Genomic DNA, 19,772 nt, shown 5'->3' with positions numbered 1-19,772 from the left:
TACAAGAAGTTCCAAGAACCTTAGCAATCTGTTGTATCGCGAAATTCTCACCATCAGTTTTAACCAATATGCTTGACACAAGAAGTTTCAAAATTAATTTATTGTTGTTATATTTTTTTAATTACTATTTAAATTATTAATTGGTTTAATGATTCTGATCATAATATTTTTTATATTTTTTATATAAAAAATTAAATAAATAATTCACAGTAAAGCAAAGTGCGAACATAAGAGAGTGCTTGGAAATGCAGTCTAATTCGTATTTTTAAAAAAATTAATTTTTTTTGTTAAAAATTATTTTTTTAATGTTTTGTATCGTTTTGATATATTAATATTAAAATTAATTTTTTTAAAATAAAATAATATCATTTTAATATATTTTAGAATAAAAAACATACTTTAAAAAAATAAAAACCACTTTGGTGTTAATTTTAAAAATATTTTTTTAAATTAAAAAAATATTATTTTAACATATTTCAAAATAAAAAATATTTAAAAAAAACTCACCAAACAGCACTAAATCTAAGATACTAGAATAAGGGAAAAGAAAATTATAACAACAAACAAGATGATGGTGACCTTGAAACACCAAATCCCATGTACTGTCACACAGAAAGAAAGCTTACCAAACTGATCAGACAGAGCAAGAATCAAGATTAATAGTCACAAGCTCGCTAGGTAGGTAGGTACGTGATAGTGTCATAGACTCATATGCGTCCTCCTCCTCCTCGGCTGGCTTCCTTTCCCATCTGGCCCTGTTTGTCACTTCCGCCGTCGAGCTGTGCAGACAATATTCAATGTTTCACATGATAATCGAGTAAAGAGAAGAGAGCATCATGCATGTTTCCATATTTTGATACATCCATTGGACTGGCAACTTTGAAGAGTGGCATAGGCAGTGTCCTGGCTTCCAGCAACCATGATGCTGTCACCGCTATTGGTCGGGCTGCTACCCACTTTTTCTTTAAAAAAATAATGGAGATGTCTATGCATGGAGGTTTCCAGAATGGCTTCTCCTAATTATCTTTCCTTTCACCATAACGTGACCATCCCTCTCCTTCTTGTCTCGACTTCAACGTTTATTTCTGTGGTTGAATTATTTTTAAAATATTTTTTAATGATTTTGTGTTTTTTTTTTTAAGAAATAGTTTTTTTAGATGTTTTTCTTGATAGTTTTAATAATTCTGTTTACTTTTTTTTTTTTTTAGTTTACTGTGGGTGTCCGGGCCAGCTTGGGCGTACCTTGACTAATCCCACGGGTCCTGAAGTTAACGACCATGTAAGCCTTCAGTGGCCATCATATGAGCAACCACAGGGCTTGAACCTGAGACCACAGAGAGAGCAAATCTCTTGGTCCCAAGCTCTTATCACTGGGCCACCACCTAGATAGTTTTTTTTAATTCCGTTTATTTTTTAATTCACTGCTTAATGGATTAAAATCAATATCAAATTGATATGATATGGTGAACATCACTACCCTGTAATTGGATTGGACTCGGTGGTGGAGGGAGAAATCAATCTAGAGAGCTGTTTTAAAGGGTTTTATGATAATTTAGTATAGAATTGCAGTGGTTTTGCTTTTTCTCTAATTATATAAAAAATTATTTATTTAGTTAAATAAATTTTGTTTCTCTCATTAAATGTTATGTGTAATTAATTTTAATTTTATAAAATTCAAAATAATATGTTTTTTACTCTAAATACCTACTTAAAATTCATTTCAAATTTTGATTTAACTAATAAAAATATATTTTTAAAAACCTACTCGTAGTTTGCATAAAAAACATTCATTTAAAATTTTATGAATTGAAGATTATTTTTTTTATTGATAAATGTGATACGGGGGAGTAATTTGTATACAAAGAGTCGATTCATAACTCAAGATTTTAAATTTTTAGATTGAAGATGATGTCTATTAAATCCTTGCGTGCATATATCTGCAAAGAAATTCACATACTCCTTCGATGTAGATCTTTTCTAACAAGTAGTAGCAGAGCCAATAATTTGCTATGTACGAGTGGATAGAATGGTGGGAAACAAGAAGAATATCTAGAGATGATACGAGTAATTTATATAAAAAAATAAACTCATGATCCAAACATCTAGAGATGATCATATCTATTCAAGCATATGTAAGCTATCGCCTACAAAGCACACAAAATGACCCGCACACTCATCAGAGGAAGATCTCCCCTAAGAACTGAGAATTTATTAAGCTTAAACTGAAAGAGCTACGTGATGGCACCCCAGAGCAGAGATTCTTTTGCTAGCAGCAGCCTTGCACTTACAAGTAAGAGATGTGCCTTTGGAAATGCTAAGCACGACATGACCGCAAGCAATCCATTTCCAATCTAGAAATTTCCTCCAAAAATTCGACCAACAGTTTGGTACTTGTTTGCTTGCGCAAATGCTTGTTTTCTACGTTTACATCTATGGGAATGGGATTGCTGAGAGTCTGGCACTGTATATATATATGAATGGCTTTTTTTGGTGTTGCATGTGCAGAAAGAGGAGTGATCTTGTCCAGTACAGGGCCTGCTCTGCTCCACTTCCGGACAGCCTGGTTCTCTATAAATCCTGATAGCATGCATATTCCAGCTAAAGGGATAATAAAATTTAGTATCACTGCACCTATATAAATTGCTCGTAGTAACATTTGGTTCACTGGGAAAAATATATGACCTTTTACTGTGATTATAGCAGACATGGAGAAACATGTAAAAAAACTGTACAAAAGTGGGATGTAGAATATGCTTCTGAATCTATACAGGACTATGCAAGTGTTGACAACTGATTTGATGCTTCATAATTCCATTATCAAAAAGAAAATGCCTCATGATTCAGGAGGAGCAGGTTCACCACAGAATGCATCTGGCTCGAAAGATCTGGCTGAATCATCATTGTAAACTCCAGGAATAGCTCTACCCCCAGCTTCTTCAAATGGTGTGTAAGAACCCTTTTGGCCTCCCTCAATATTGATGAAGAGAACAACGCATACAAATAATGATGCTGCTAGAGTGACCAGAGTGTACTTCAATCTGCTTAGCACAGGCTTGACCTATAGGAGGAAAATATATATATATATATATATATATATATATATATATAAACATTCCGATTAGTCATGCAACAATTCCCTGAGTTTGATATAAATACGATCCACCATCTATTTCCAGACAAATCAAACATTATATCAATGAAGAGAGCTTCAGTGTCACAAAGTTTGTGACTTTTTAATAAAGAATAACAGTCGATCACCAGCATCACACTGAGTGGCAGCAGCTCTCCAATATGACACTGCCTTGTAGCATTATAGTTATGATAAAAGATATAGCATAGCAAAGGTGCTAACCTACTTCCATCATGAATCGACATATTTAATACCAGCTCAACATGTACTCTTAATTGATGGTCTTAAAAGATGTTATCCTTGGTTTTAGACATGGCAAATTCATACGCAAAACAACACATCCTTTTAGATTGAAACAGCCAGAATGCTCCTGCGGTGCAGACAAGCATCAAGTTGAACCTAAAAAAAAGTCCTCGCTGCATTGTTTTGGGGAGTGACCAAGATGAATAGTTCGATATAAGGCACATAAAACCATTTAAAAACATTATGCTTCTCAATACATTAAGAGAGGTGAATAGATTAATAGCAGGCATGGTAAAACCGTTTAAAAACATTATGCTTCTCAATACATAACAGACATTGGTCCTGCTCTCCACAATCAGGAACAACGAAAAAATACAGTCTCTTTGGAATAATTTACTTACTGAAAATGAACCAAGAAGCCGATCTCGAGCCAAAACTTCAGCTGTCTTCACCCATATCTGTGGAGGAAATTCAAATTAGTTAGGCTTCAAACTTGCATGTTTATCTCTATTAATAATGCTGCAAATGTATATATTGCAACTAAATCAGAACTTGAAAAAGAGATTTCACTTCCTTTAGTTTGCATCTAGTTACAATTGCAAAATAATCCCCCCCCAAAAAAAAAAAAAAATTAATAAATCTTACTGTTTACTTTCAGAGATACTCTCTCTCACATTATGCGCCTGCAAACTCACCATTAGTTAAACATTGAAAAAGGACAGCTCCCTTTTCATTTCTATTTTTTTCAGCTCCCTTCTCTATTCTTCAAAAAATGCACCCCACCAAAAATACAGGAAATTCAAATTAAAAGCCAACCAAAAGCCTGAGATAGAAGAATTAGGCAAGAACTATCTACATGAGATCTCATCCAACAAATACAAAACTCGTCAAGTGAAAAACTAGAAAAAGAGCAAATGAGATCAATTCAGCACAAAAACCATTACTACAATCTCAAAAGAAAGAATCAATGCGGGGTGTGCCACATTCTCTTTTGCAATCACCAAGTCCTTTTCCTCTCTCTCTCTCTCTCTCTCTCTCTCTCTCTCTCTCTCTCTCTCGTGCTTTCTCTACATGCATATGCATATTATTTTATTTTATTCAGTTTCCCTTTTACTTCTTCTCTATCCTTTTCTTGTTCTTCGCCTTTCTTAACCCAATGCTCATCACGTGAGACCTTGCGACCGTTGCAGCATAAACACTGCCATGGCCTCAACCCAGCCCTCACACAATTCCACACGTAATCATAATCTTCAATCTTCATTGCCCCATCCTTCTACCATAGCATAGACCTCCGCATCACCACGACTTTATGGTGAGATAACTTTGTGATATTCTGATCTGATGACAAAAGCTCATCTCTCAACAAAGGTTTTGGTAAATAATGGCGATGCCACAGTTGTTTCTCTCCACTGTGAATCTATTCTGATATTTCTTAAGTTGCACAAGATGGCTTAAATCCAACACAGCTGTTCTTCCAAGAAAAATATTACTGTAGAGTTAATTAGATAACCGTTTCTCTGCTATTAGCTAATTAGTTATTATGTATCCTTTTTCTTTATCTCAATAAACTTCTCAAATTCCCTCCATAATGATACTGTGCCATAAAGTCTTTCTGATAACGATTTATAACAAAAACAAAATCATGTACCTGACCATCATACCACCCTGTCTCTTCATCTGCAAAAAATAGAGATTAAAAACCACCCTATCAGTCAAATATACCAAAAACAACAACATGATATGCCTAAAATAGTAACCTTAACTAACTTGACATCAACCCTTCTCTCTCAAAACAGAAAAACAAAAACATTAACTCAAAATTCAAAATTATGACTATCCCTTAAGTTTTTTTTAAGGTTTCTAAGCAACCGAATAAAACAAGAGAAGACAGAGGAAAGAGAGGAATTACATTCAACAGTGGCACTGAGCAGTCGATTCCCAACATAAGCCCAACCCAGATACATTCTGACAACAGCAAGACTAACAACAAAAACCCCACTTGATAAAGCTGCAAGAACTGGCTTCAATGGCTCAGTTTTTGGGGCCACGGTGCCAAACCAAGCAACAGGTAGGGCGATAAGGAGAGCAAAAGAAGCGCCAGTAACGAACAAACGAGAGCAGTACTCAACAATGTCACCTGAAGCCCAAGAGAAAGGGAAGGAAGTGGAGAGATTTTGGTATTCATTTATGGGTTGTTGATCGAGTGGAACAGGGCACTCTGTTTCTGGAGGAGTGTTGCTGCTTCCATTTCTGAAGGAAGACGAGGGTATTTTTGGAAGTGTGTTTTTGTAATTGTGGTGGTGATGGTAGATAAATCTTTTCTGTGTTAGAGAGGAGAGGAGGAACGGTGATGATAGGTGGAGGAGTGGAATCGCCATGGAGGATTTCTGTTGTTTTGCTCTCTTGATCCTCCATCCAAAATTAATTGGTGGGAGATTTTCATTTTATTTTATTTTCTTTCGCCTTTTCTTTTAAATAATTGTAATTTTGTTTATTTTTACGTGTTTATCCTTTGCTAGCTGTACTATTTGCCATTGATGGCAACAGTTTCCCCTCTCTTTTTTTTAGTTTATTTATTATATAAGATATTAATTTCATTTACGATATAAATCATACAAATATACAAATAATAAGAAAAATGCATGAATAATAATAGTCCTTAACATAGCAATTAGACTCTTATTTTAATTTATGGAAAATTCAATGAAATTCTTTTTTGACATCAAATACATAATCGAATTTAGTATCATCAATTTTTTTAACGAAGATGTCAACTGCTTACAACTATAAAAACAATATTATTATTTTTTACCACAATGAAGTAAAAGGATATTAAAACCTTATTACAAGAAATAAAAATTATAATAAAATAATAAAAACTTGAGCTTTGAGAAATTACATAAAAAATTAAAATGCGTGCCTCGTAGTCATTTTTCACTCTTTACTCTTGGAGAGGTGCTATTTCTTTTCTTTTTTCCAATCCCATTCTCAAACTATTTTTATTTTAATTTGATCATTTTATGGTAAAATTATTGACAAATTGATTCTAAATTGTTAAGGAGAAGCAATATTCAATTTATGCCAATTATTGACAAATTGTTAAGGAGAAGCAATATTCAATACTCTTTAAAATTTATGCCAATTATTGACAAATTTGGCATAAATTTTTTTTTTGATCCACTTACTTTTTTTTAAGTTTCTTTACAATTCTTTTAGTAATTATTTTTTATTCAAAATTTCATTTTTTAGTCATTGGATTTAAAAGAAAATAAAGAGTAGTCAGATTATAGAAGAATATATAAAAAAACATCAATTAACTCAGTCCTAATCATGAAAATATTAATTTTAATATTAATATATTTTATTCGATAAGAGGAGTTCTATTATGATTTTCTTTGATATTTATGTCGCCTAAAAAAATAGATATGAGTTTAGGAATATTTTTAAATTCAAATTGATTTTTTTAAAACAATTTTTGGCTAATTTGATATTTTATTTTGATAAACATTGTATTTTTAGATATTTTTAAGTAAAAAAATAATTAAAATGAATTTTTTAATTTAAGAAATTAGAGACCTTACCTTTCAGTCGCTTAAGGTGACCGACAGTACAACCATAGAAATAGACAAAGCATTGTTTGATTATTTTTTTAAAAAAAAGTTAGAAGCCTGACTTTACAAAAAAAAAACATATGGGCTTGCCCTTCTTGCTAGATAGGAGCAGGTACATCATGTCTAAGCTCTTTTTAAAGGTTTTTATTTAAAAAAAAGTATTAAAATTTATTAAAATAAAATAATTAAAATTGTTTTTTTAAGTTTTATTTTATTAAATATCATTCAGTTTTAATTTGTTTTCAAATTTATTTTTAAATAAAATTATAATTTTTTTTAATATTAGCTGACGCTTTTTTATACAACCTTTATAATTATTATTTTTTATAAAATTTAATCAAAATTAATTATAATTGAATGAATGAAACTATGTTTGAGATATTATTTTATTAGATATCAATTAGTTTAATATTTTATTTTGGATGAAATTCTAGTTTTTTTTATTTAAAAAAAACAATTATATTATTATACAATTGAATAAAAAAATTATAGAATTGCTTGCTTGCCGTGGTTGGATATTTTGTTTAAATTTACGTGCTCAAGCTTTGATTAGCGTGCATAAAATTTTCGATTTAAATTGTTCAACACAAGTAGCATTTTCTTATTCGCCATAAAAAAATGGTATAAATTGACACGTTACCTCTGCTTATATTTTTTTTAGGTTTTTATTAAAGATTTGAGCCTCGTACTAAATGTTATTATTTATAAGCATGATAAAATAACAATGTAGAAATATTAAAGAACTTTAAAATACGTGAGATATTCACTGTAACATGTTTTTTTATTTTTTTATTTTTGTTTTTTTACATGTTTTTTTTTACCCAAAATTGATTTCTTCTTCTTTTCTTTGTTTCTTTTTTTTTGTTTCTTTTTATGATTTCTTTATTTTATTTTTTTCAAAATGGTCTTTGTAGATTTTATTTTTTTATATTAAGTTGGTTGAGAATTTAACTTTATAGTTTTTTTTAAAAAAATAATATGGATTGCTACAGTGTTTCCCCTAAATAGTTTTTGTTTTGCTGCAGTGTTTCCCCATATATTTTTTTAAAAAATTATCTTTATCGAATTTATTTTTTCAATGTTGAGCTGGCTGATAATCTAGCTCTAGCTTTCCCCATATGTTTTTTTTTTTTTATTTTTCTTTTTTTCCAAAATTGTCATTTTTTACATATTTTTTTTTTGTTTTTTTTTTCAGAATTATTTTTGTTGATTTTATTTTTTTACTATTAAGCTAGTTGAAAATTTAGTTTTTTTATTTTTTTCTTTAAAACACTATAGCTTTCCCCACGTGTTTTTTTTTCCGCTTTTGTTTCCTTTTTTGTTCATTTTTTTTTCATTTCTTTTACCCAAAATTGACTTCTTTTTTTTTTAGATAGTCTTTGTCGGGTTTTTTTATATATTGAGCTGGTTGAGAGATTAGCTTTGTAGCTTTTTTTTTAAAAAAAAATACTATGGATTACTACAGTGTTTCCTTCACATGGTTTTTGTTTGGCTACAGTGTTTCCCCCACATGTTTTTTCTTTAAAATTATCTTTGGTAAATTTATTTTTTCAATATTGAGTTGATTGAGAATTTAGCTTTACCTTTAGCTTTCCCCACTTTTTTTTTCATTTTTTTAAATTTTCCCCACGTTTTTTCATTATAATTATAATTATAATTATTATTATATTGTATTATATTATATAACTATTTTTTTCTTTTGTTTTTTCTTTTTATTTTTTTTAATGAATTTTTTTTGTTTGATTTAGTTTGTTAATGTTAAAATTTTTTTATTTAGTTATCAGATTTTCATGATACGAATCTCGGGTTTGATGGGTTAACATGATTTGACGAGTTATTTTTTTTATTTAGTTTAGTTTGTTAAAGTTAATTTTCTTTCTATTTAATTATCAGATTTTCATACTTTCATGACACGTATCCTGGGCTTGACGGGTTAACTTGGTTTGATGGGTTAACCCGGTTAATTCTAGGTAAACCAGTCATTTCTTTTTCTATTTAGTTATCAAACTTTCATGACGCAAATCTCAGGTTTTACGGGATAACCTGGTTTAAAAGGTTGACCCAATTAATTCCATGTTTTTTTTCTTTTTCTTCATTAGTTTTTTCCTTCCTGTTGATTTTTTTTCTTTGTTTTTTTTTAAAATCTATTTAATTATCACACTTTTATGACACGACCTTATAGCCAGACCCACATCCAGTATTCTTGGGTCTAGTGTTACAGCTAGACTCACTTAAACTTGGGTCATGCAAGTTTAATTTTATTATTAATATTATAAATATTACTCTTAGATCAGGCGTTGCAACCAAACCCAAGATTCTTGGGTATAACTTTGCAGAAAAACCCAAGATTTTTAAATTTTTATATTTTTTATATTTTTTATGCAAAAAAAATAACTCGCGGCATCGCGCGGGTATCAAAGCTAGTATTTAGTAAATGTTGTGTTTTTAAAATATAATATGATCAAACTCTAATCTTCTACCTCAACCGGTCCACTAGTTGAATCCAGTTGTATTAATCGGTCAATCGTTTCACACAAAAACTATAATTTTATGAAGTTTTTCTTTCAAATATATTTTATGAGTTAAAATATATATCTTTGTACAACTTGTTGACTTAAAAATAAACTTCAATTAAAATTTCAAACAGTAGTGAGGGATTATAAGGAGTCAGGTGTGAGTCTGTCATAATTAAATGAGGATCTGCCCCAAACAGATTACGTGAATAACCTAACAAATACATTTATGAACTATTGTGATAGATTTAGGTTCAAGAAGAGGTCTGGTCGCGCTGAACCAGAATAACAGCTTAAAAAAACCATATCTTTTGACCTGCGCTCAAATTTTTATAGGATTTTCCGTAGACTGTTTTTCCTATAATAGCTACTGTGTCGCTACACCGACTATCGGATCTTTAAATATCAAGAATCTTGTCGAGACCTCTTGGTTTTAGTAGTTTTGAGACTTTCCTTATTATTTTTAGAATCTGTTGACTGGTTGAGCAAAAAATAACACAGTTTAACTATATCGCACTTTAAAAACGCTATTAAATATCGTTATTTCTAAGCATGACAATTCAAACTATGCTATTTCACTAAAAAAAATTTGAACCTATATCAATTTACTAATTTTTTAAAAATTTACTATGCTAATCACCTAATTTATCCTGAATCTTGCTGATTTTCCTCATATGAAATTACTACTTCCAAATCATGTAACATAATAATAAAAGAAATGATGTGGCATTAATAATTTGCTACAAAATAACTAAAAGAATAGAGATATTAAAGGTGGATTGGAATGTGGTAGCTTTAGAAAATGAAGTAAAATAATATTTTTTTTATTTTTTAAAAATTATCTTCACATCATTACATAAAGTAATATAAAAACATTTAAAAAATTAATTTTAAGTAAAAACAAAACATTTAAATTTTTGAGGAACAGTTTAATCGCAGTCCCAAACTGCCCTATATTATATTTTGTCCAAAAAGAAAAGGAAAGATCTTCAATGTTGCAAATGGAACCAGGAAACATGCAGAAGCAATTTCATCCCAGGCAAAGATTGATCAGCAAGCCATAAATACCTGTTAGCGTCTAAAAGGTTATAGCTCCACATTATAACCTGCAGATGATCACAGCATTGTTTGATGAAATATTAGTTGGCAACTTAAATCCAAGCAGCTTGATGCGCCGAGCCCAGAACATAACTTTCGAAAAATATACATGCCCAGAACTTTTTTTTTTTTTTTTTTCTTTTGCTTTACAATTCCGCAGGTCCACAATGATATGCTGGGATCACATGTTTACAATTCCAGAGTTGGGATTGCTTTACCCAAACAAGACCTCCACGGGACCACAGATTAGTTGAATGGTTAATTTTTTTTGTTCTTTTTGTTCTTTTTTTCATTTCTTACAAGACATTGCCTATTTAAACTTTCCGTGGAATCCTCCACTGCACTTATATTGCAGTTTTTTTTTTAACTTGGGAGGATCTCCACTGTGTGATCAATGAAAGGGCCTGTGCTGAGTCCCCACTTTGAATGAACCAACACTTCCCAGTCCGTATTATCTACTTAAATCAAATGAAAAAACTTGCTGCTGCTCCAGCTCTTCGAGCCAAAACACAGCTCAAACTATCATTGAGGAAGCATTGTTCCAGTCAGTCTGCTGTTTGGTTTCTATAATTTGTTGTTTCAACAAGTAGATGTTGAACATGATGAAGAAGACGGGATATAAGCTCTGCGAAAGTGGGTCGTAAATTTGGCTCCCTGCAAAAACAACAAAGGATTCATCATCACAGCACACGTTATTTCAAATGAAAATATTGACCTGGTCTGTAACTCACAATTGCCAACAATCACGTATTATCTGGGCGATGGCTGGATCAATGTCCTCTGTAATTTCAAGATGTCGATTTTGGAATCCAACAGCTCCCACAACCTGCATTGGGTTTAAGCCTTTCCAAGGGATTTGACATGTAGCCAACTCCCATAGTATCACACCAAAGCTGTATATATCACATCTGCAAGCAAGCAAGCCAACAGTTTTAGCGCTAGAGAATTTTCCTGTGATGCAACTTCTGGCAATGGAGCATGCTGGCATGTTTATACAGGTTGGTATCCTTACTTCTCATTTGCTGGCTCATTTCTCAGAACTTCAGGTGCCATCCATTCAGGCTGCATTGAAAAGGCAAACTTCTTGCTTATTATTTGGTTGGAAACAATCAGAAAATGGAATCACAAGAGTTTATCATGCTATATGTTTCAAAGAAGTCGAACCGTTCCAGCAGTAGACTTTGAAGACAGAAAAGTGTGGTGCTTGATACGAGACAATCCAAAATCACAGACCTGTGGATAGAAATTTAATAAGATGTTGGAAATACATGCATGGTTTCTTTCCAAAAAGCTGCAAAAGATAAAGCAGTCCATTGAATTTCCAAGTAAACATGTGCATAACCAAAGAAGAAATTGAGAGCCAGACCTTAACATTCCAGTTTTTATCAACAAGGAGATTAGGAGACTTTAAATCTCGATGCACGATGGTAGGATGGCTTGTATGCAAGTAATTCATTCCCTTGGCCTATAAAAAGAAGAAACCAGCTTTACTTCGGAAAATAATCGGACTAACAAGAAGAATAGATTATTTGACTCATACCACATCAATAGCCATTCGCATACGCCTCTTTTCATCAACTTGAGAATGGGGACGATGCAGTAACCTATACAAACTCCCCCTGTACACCAATAAGGAGGAACAAGAGGAGTATGAGAAAAAATAAATTTACAATCGACTCAGTATTAACTATTTTATTTAAAAAAGTTGGTGGCAGTGACTAGGATAATAATGAACTCCGAAAGCTCCTTGACTGAACCCTTTAATATAACATTGCTTTAAAGAAAAGCTGAAAGTATGCTCTATTTTGCATAAACCATGGAACATGTATGCTTTTGATATGGCTTGCATGGTGGTAAGCGCATTACAATGGTTGGGCAAGGCTAGTGATTTGATTGTTATCACAGATTAAATAAAATATCAGTGAGATGCCCAAAGATGCATGCATCCCAAGCAAAACTGAGGTGAAATTCACAATTTTAACTACAACTGGTGAGGGACCACAAGCTTGAGAATCATGCTTCTAAAACAAATTTGAGATATAAAAGTAAACAGGTTGAAATTTTTATCATATAGGTTATTCAGTTCAATATTATACCAGAGTGAAGTACTAAGGCATTCGACGTATGGGGTTTAATTTAATAATCTTGGAAACAAGAAAAAGTAGCAGGTTTTTTTTGTTCTAGGGGAAGCAATTTTAACCTGGGCAAGAACTCCGTCAGTATTGATAAGTGTGGGGGGCGAGTAACTGCTCCCATGAACAGAACAACGTTAGGATGTCTTAATCTTAGCATGATTTCAGCCTGCATTAAACAGCGAGCAGAACTTATTTGAACGTCATAAAGAAAGCAATTTTATTAGAATAGCTGGGGCATGAAAGTTAATATATGATGTAGGAAGCTAGAACCAGTGCTTACTTCGCATTTGAACTGAACCAATGCATCACCAGATAAATCCTGGTCCAAAAATTTCTTCACAGCAACTTCCTGTAATCAATAAAATGATATCAAGGGGGGTCAATATGAGCAAAGCCTTTAAAACAAAACAGATGAACCAGTAAGGTCACAATACTAAGTTTCTGGAAGTAAGTCCTATGCTGGAGTCAATGAATAGATTGGTGATTCTGTAAGCCACAGATGCAGTTTCAACAAACACAGACCACCATCATGAGAGTGAGACAAACTACTGGAGGTGACAATTTTGAAACCAACCCATCTTCCCACATGAATAGTGAAGCCATATTTCGACAATTTCCACAGATATCATCATTGTTGTAGCCAAAAAGTAGTAGCATAAGTATTGAATTGTAAACTATAACCAAATGTCAGTATTTTGTTGAAAGGATCCAATTCAATGTGTCAGACTATGAAGTATCTCATGGCAAGTTAACATCAAAATACCCATATTGTGTCAAAGGTTAACTTACAGTGCCATTCCAATCCCCATGGTAGACCTCGCCGTATGAACCTGCACAACAGGGCATCATGAGATTACTATTAAACAATCATAACTTAAACATTTCATACTTCAGAGATGCATCAATTCTACAACTAAGCACATCTATAACTGATATCATATCCTACTTAATAAAATCAATGGATCAAACCCTCAAAGGTATTACTATGTTGACCAGTAGATTTCAAAGTCTTCTCAGCCTGAATTCAAGACAATTCAAAGGCATAGCAAACTACAAAGCTTAATAGGGCAAGGTAGGATGTTCGATAGAAATTTGGTCTCATATTCGAAACCAAGTCCAGAGAAGCAGGCTGGCTATCTTTACCAGCGTCACTTGACCTTTTTCCAGGTTTGTTTGGGCTGGTAGGCAGCCTCCTATCATATATAATTGCAATTGCAAAGCAGCAGTGGCAGCAGCACAATTCCTCCAAAAGGTGAAACTCAATTAGATTGATAATTTTAATAAAAGTGAAAGCGGCGTCATCGATCAGCTTCCTTATTTTTACAAATACATGGCATTTAGATAATGCTTCCATATGTTCAATGGTAAGAGATTCAACTTTCACTCATAAACTTAGAACTTGAGAGATAAAGATAAGTGGAATGAAGTGCCATCCATGCCTATGAGACTAGTTCAATAACCATTTCTATATCTCATCAATGCGTATTTCTTTTCTTTTCTTTTAATACATTTCTAAGACGTAACCAAATAACAGATGTGCATGATTGAACCTCACAAGCTGTTTATGCAGGAGATCAATTCTGGATCCAATGGTCATGCAGAATGGTGCAAAAGGATCCATATAGCCAACCCCAACTAGTTTGGGATTGAGGGTTTTTTGTTGTTGGTAAGCAACTGTATAACACTGGATCACAGGGTGTCATGTCTTTGTAATATTTCAATTGATTCCAACTCTTGTACGAATACCTTATCCAAATGATCATTTTTTGATTGTAAGAACCTTGTCCAAATGATCCTTTTTTGACATACAAAATCATAAAAGTTTTACATATTAATAACCAGCCAATTCTCATGCCTGTCATTACTGACCAACTAAGCCATAGGACTACATGTGCAAATACATCCTTTGTGTATATCACAGTAGTATGACTAGCATGCATTAATGGGAAACTTTAATAGAGATATACCAGGAGGGGGTGGGGGGAGGGGGGGCTGATCCCCTTAATTCAGACATGATTCTCTAGTCTAAAATTGCCACCAGGTTCTTCTTCCTTATATAAAATCAAATTAAAGAAGGAATTCTTACCGATGCCTATACGCTCACCAATCTCAAGATCCTCCCATGGAATTTCCCATTCTGCTACCTCCCCCAGCATAGGGTTAATTCTCTCACTGTGACCACAGCAAGAAATATGCTGACCACTGTTTGCTGTTTCAATCAATTTCAAAGCAGATTCTTTGCCTGCATCCATGCTTAAAATCCTTCCCATGTTCTCCTGAAAGCACTGGTTGTCACTACTGACCAAGGCATGTTCAGGTTGTAATTGGCAAGGCTCCAATGCAGAGAGCAAGGAAAATGCATGAAGTGGATTCTCATGCATAGAACTTCCAGCCATTCCAGGTGCATTAATAGACACCATGTCCACAACAGTGCTATCTGTTTGCAATTTTTCGTTTGTTCTATTATCAACAAGCACAAATCCTTCACTTGTAACATCAGAAGGGAGAGATGGATCAGAATTAAAGACATTCATCAATCTTCTTAGTTCATCCACTGAGCCCTCAGCAAATTGTTCTTGTTCACAATCACACCTAACATTTTTTAAAGTATCATCCCTAGTTAAAGATGCAAGCGACTGTTCACGCCCTGTCAACATGTCATCTAAACAACAGCGAAGCCGATCGTCAAGATTGACCCCGTTTTCTGGATGAACCTTTTCAAGCAGCTTTGGTTCACCCAGGTTCATGTCTGAAAACAAATTAGGAGGAGGTGATGCCCCACTCTCTAACAACACAGCATGTAATTTTTGAGCAAAATCTGGATTCTTTGCTGCACTGATGACATACTTGGAAACATTTTTAACTCTATTTTTTTGTGCAGATGAAGGTTTTTCAGTGCCTGATAAGCTAAGCTTCCCAAAATCATGTTCAAATCTTTCAATTTGATTTTTCTCAACCAAGTTCACACCATCCTCATTTGTTTTGATGCTGACAAATAATCCTTGCCCTGATGTTGAGGTGCCAGCTTGGGGAATCACATCCAGATTATTAGGTGAAAATGCAAGAATCCCATAACCTTGATCCATCAATGGAGTTGAATCTTCAGGGGTTTCTGTAAGACTGGCGAAACCACTTATGTCAAATCCAGCAGTTGGGAGATGGCTGCTGGGCACCTCAGGAGGAATTAGTGTGCCAGGAGCACCCATCAGATCAATAATGTATTCACTGCACCAGTTCATCAAAAACAAAATTACAAAAAATTCCCATTTAACATTTAAACCTATAAGTGTTAATTTGATTAGACAGCTAAAACATATAAAACAGTCGAGAGGAAGGACCAAAACAACATGCATTGAACCTCTGCCTTTTTTAATAAGCATTCTCATGCAAAATAGGTAATCAAAAATTTTATAATTTAAGGAAAGTGGGCCTTTAAAAAGAAAGTATATGCAACTAATGCATGCAATGTAGAAAATGACATCTGCAACAAGGATGATTATTCATATTCAACATTTCTTGCAAAAGTAATATCCAGCATTTTTTTTGAGATTTTACTTTATACATGTTTATCTGGCAACACAGAAAGCTTGGAGATTTATTAACCAGAATCCAGATGCTAAAATAAAATATTAACAAGCATCACCAGCACGTGTAATGATTACCAATAGAAATCATTTTGCAGCACCACTTGAAAAGGCATGACACCAAATTAAATGGGCAGAAAAACAAAAGCCAAGAAAAAAAAATCACCTTCCATCATCAATCTTAATCAAATTTACAGCTCCATCATCAGTGCCAGTATAGTAGCTTCCTTTAACCAGCATACACGGGAGATTAATCCTATCAGCTATCACCTATCACCAGAAATGAAATAGTTAATTTGAGTCCAATTTGTTCTGAAGGACCCAAAACACTATCAACAGATCAAATGATGATTCAGATATTCTCTGAATAGCAAAATCACAAATATTAAAACTTTAAACAGACAGGATGCCCAATGTTAAGTAAAAAAAATCAGTATGTTCATTTATCAACTTTTTAACAGAAGTTAAAACATCTCAAAACCTTAAAGAGCAGGGCCCTGTGGCGAGAAAGTCCAACATCAAGACAACCAAGGGGTAGGATGATAGAGTTCAGAGCATTCTGTAGCTCTTTGCTGCGCCTCTTCCACCTGCTTGACATCTCATCAGCATCACTTACAGGACCACCCATTCTATCAACAACAACATCAGCAATTTTCTGGATCAAGCCACTTGAAACCAAGCCATCAGAGAATCTGCTTTCCAGGGACATGATATAAGCTCTTTTCTCAAGCTCTCGCAGTTCAGCATCAACAAAGCGGTTTACCATGATCACTTCATAATCAACATCATCAGAAACTGATATTGCTTGAAGATCCGCTAAAAATGGCATGTTCCCTTGAATGACCGAGTTTGAGGTAACGCCGCAAACATCATAAAAGCCATCCATCACTTTTTCATTATAATTTACAACACTATAGCTCTGCATGAAAGATAGGGGGGAAATCAGTAGAATGTTTTAGATATATAACATCAATGTTGCATGTGACATACATAGGTAAAGAAAAAAATGAACTTTATGCTTCTTTTTTCCTACTCGCGCTAGGAAATGGTAAGCAAGGGATGACAATGAAATTCAAGCACTAGATTATTCAACACCGTAGTTCGTAGGAAATAAAATTCGATCAACTGGCCTTCACCTTTATTTTTGCCAGGTTGGATAATTTTTTTTCTATGCTGCATAGAACTTATATGCATGTATGCATAAAGCCAACCTAGAAAAGCTTAGTTCACAAACAACTATAATAAAGAAGTGTAGAAAATCACTAGAAAAAGGTACGCCGGGACTTGTATTGGAAGATCATCTCACTATGTTTACATTGATTATAAAAATAAATGAGCCTTTGCTTGGCACTCTTAGCTAGGGAAAAAAATAAAGCAGATAGCTTGCAATTGTTTAGTAGCCATTGCAAGAAAGATCTGAGGAGATTGCATAAACTTGCCTACAGACATCTAACAGGTTCATTTTCGTTCTGCCAAATTATTATCAAGCACTTCCATTCCGTAAAATTCACAATGCAAATCTCAGAGCCCCAAGCAAACCACACAAACATTTGGGAAATTTAGGTTTTATTCACTCTAATGCTTCATTACTATTTTCCTTCCATAAACACCACAAGCCAAAATTATTCTGCTTTGTATAAACAGAGCCCTCGGAGCTAAATAAACAACGAATCAACTAAATCAAGACCAGTCACTTTAATCACAATCCACAAGAACCCAACAACAGGTAGCATGAAACTAGGAATTCAATTAATTTCCATTACTCACTTGAATTTAATTTCTTTCCATTCCTTGCCCTCTTTAGCAAACACGAAGTTTTTGTTAAACATTTTTCTTCGGAAAATTCCCTTTCTCACCAATTAAGGAAAACAGGCAGCAATTAACAAATCAAACTTGTTATTCAACGCAAGTTATCTGTAGAAATGAGATTAATCATCCACAAAAAAAATATAATAATAATAAAACAGCTCTACATTTAGCACATTAATATCAGTCCATAAAATAAGTACCTCAAACAAAAAACAAGCAAATTCTATAATTACTAAACTGATTCGTGCATGAAAATGCAGAACCCTAAACCAACTATCAAAACCGCAACGCTATGCATCAATCAAAACCCTAAACCAAGAAAATTAAAATCGACAGAACTGATCAAAAACAGGAAATGCAAAGACAAAATCCAGCGAAATAACCAAAAATAAGATCCAGAAGTCAAAAAACTAACCAAATAGTCAACAACGTACCCCATATCTGAGTGAGAGAGATTCGGCAAGAGAATCAGCATCATTAACCGGGACCACGGGACTGCTCCGTAGACTAATCCGCTTAGCAGCATCGATCTGAGCAGATTCCGCATCCTGAATCGAATCCGGATCCGAAGCACTAATCGCCAAGGCCAATTGCATTTGGAATTCCTCCTCTAGTAAATTAAAATCAATTCCAGTACTATCAGTACCACTAATCGCTTCCACGTCCGTCCGATCCACTGCCGCGGACTCAACGGCCTCGATTCTTCCATCTGACGGACTCGGAGTCGTACTGGCACTGGTACTTGAACTCGAAACGGGTCGGGTCTCGCCACCTAATCGGTTGTGATGGTCACCGATGTGGAGCTTTCTTAGTAGATGCTTCATCTTTGACATGGATCATTAACAAAAATAAATAACTATATATATATATATATCAGTTTTTTTTTGTTTTTTTATTTATTTATGTCTGTGTTTTGAGTGGTGGGTTAAGCTACGCACACAGAGGAGAAAGAGGAAGATTCACTTAACGAGCGCACTCCTGTTCTTGAAGCTAAATACGAGCAGGAGCAGGAGCAGGAGCATGTGTTTATACATCCATCAATAAATTGTTGAGCGAGAGGGAGAAGGAGAGAGACTTGACCGCTCAAAATCCATTCCCTCCAATTGTATTCTCTCTGTATCAGCCGACACCAACAGGAAAAGAAAATGTTTTTTTTTTTTTTAAGACTAAACTCTAGTGGGTGAATACTGTCTGTTTTCTTTGCTATTTTTTTCCCCTTACATCCTCTCAAGTCAATGACCCCACAATGTTTCTAGTGTATGTTACTCTATGTGCTGTTGCGGTGCCCTTTGTTTCATCTTGACCGTTCAAATGGTAGATTTTAGGTGGTCGTTGGATTTGTTGGAGTACAAGAGGTCTTCTTTCTTTTTTTTCCTTTTTTAGAGAATGGAAACAAGGTTTTAAGCTCTTATTTAATTATATGAATCTAGAAAGAAATTGAGAGCTTATATATAGTTAAATAAATATATTTGAAAATGATTTCCATTTCATATCATACATATATCTTTTAGGTATCCTTATAGCGTAGGTATTGAGAGCTATTGAGATCATAAAAAGTTTTTTTTTCTTAATTTTGTTTAATTAAATATTAATTTATAATTTGAGTGATTCTTATTACTCTAAGATGGTAAAAGTTAAATAAATTAAAG

At 33.5% G+C, this 19,772-nt stretch overlaps 2 protein-coding genes across 2 annotated transcripts; both read right to left on the bottom strand.

The window, feature by feature from the left end:
* Nucleotides 1–2,607: 2,607 nt before the first annotated feature.
* LOC7470703 (uncharacterized protein ycf36) lies at nucleotides 2,608–5,820 on the bottom strand. The gene is made up of 4 exons (XM_002308528.4): nucleotides 5,283–5,820; nucleotides 5,022–5,050; nucleotides 3,775–3,831; nucleotides 2,608–3,058 (listed from the first exon to the last, which is right to left on the bottom strand). Exons 1-4 carry the CDS (start codon nucleotides 5,749–5,751, stop codon nucleotides 2,834–2,836), a joined length of 780 nt encoding a protein of 259 aa, XP_002308564.1. The 5' UTR covers nucleotides 5,752–5,820; the 3' UTR covers nucleotides 2,608–2,833.
* Nucleotides 5,821–10,841: 5,021 nt separating this feature from the next.
* On the bottom strand, nucleotides 10,842–19,293 carry LOC7470702 (probable serine/threonine-protein kinase SIS8). Its single transcript, XM_024603797.2, has 13 exons — nucleotides 18,558–19,293; nucleotides 16,796–17,233; nucleotides 16,481–16,584; nucleotides 14,817–15,955; nucleotides 13,520–13,560; nucleotides 13,011–13,079; nucleotides 12,796–12,896; nucleotides 12,136–12,214; nucleotides 11,962–12,060; nucleotides 11,760–11,828; nucleotides 11,608–11,657; nucleotides 11,327–11,503; nucleotides 10,842–11,249 (listed from the first exon to the last, which is right to left on the bottom strand). The coding sequence occupies exons 1-13, from the start codon at nucleotides 18,954–18,956 to the stop codon at nucleotides 11,141–11,143; spliced, it is 2,874 nt and encodes a 957-aa protein (XP_024459565.1). The 5' UTR covers nucleotides 18,957–19,293; the 3' UTR covers nucleotides 10,842–11,140.
* Nucleotides 19,294–19,772: the final 479 nt, after the last annotated feature.

This window comes from Populus trichocarpa, chromosome 6 (genome assembly GCF_000002775.5).
Source record: "Populus trichocarpa isolate Nisqually-1 chromosome 6, P.trichocarpa_v4.1, whole genome shotgun sequence".
Lineage (NCBI taxonomy): Eukaryota > Viridiplantae > Streptophyta > Magnoliopsida > Malpighiales > Salicaceae > Populus > Populus trichocarpa.
Note: the sequence above shows the minus strand (reverse complement) of the source record. Positions and strands in the feature narration are given on the sequence as shown.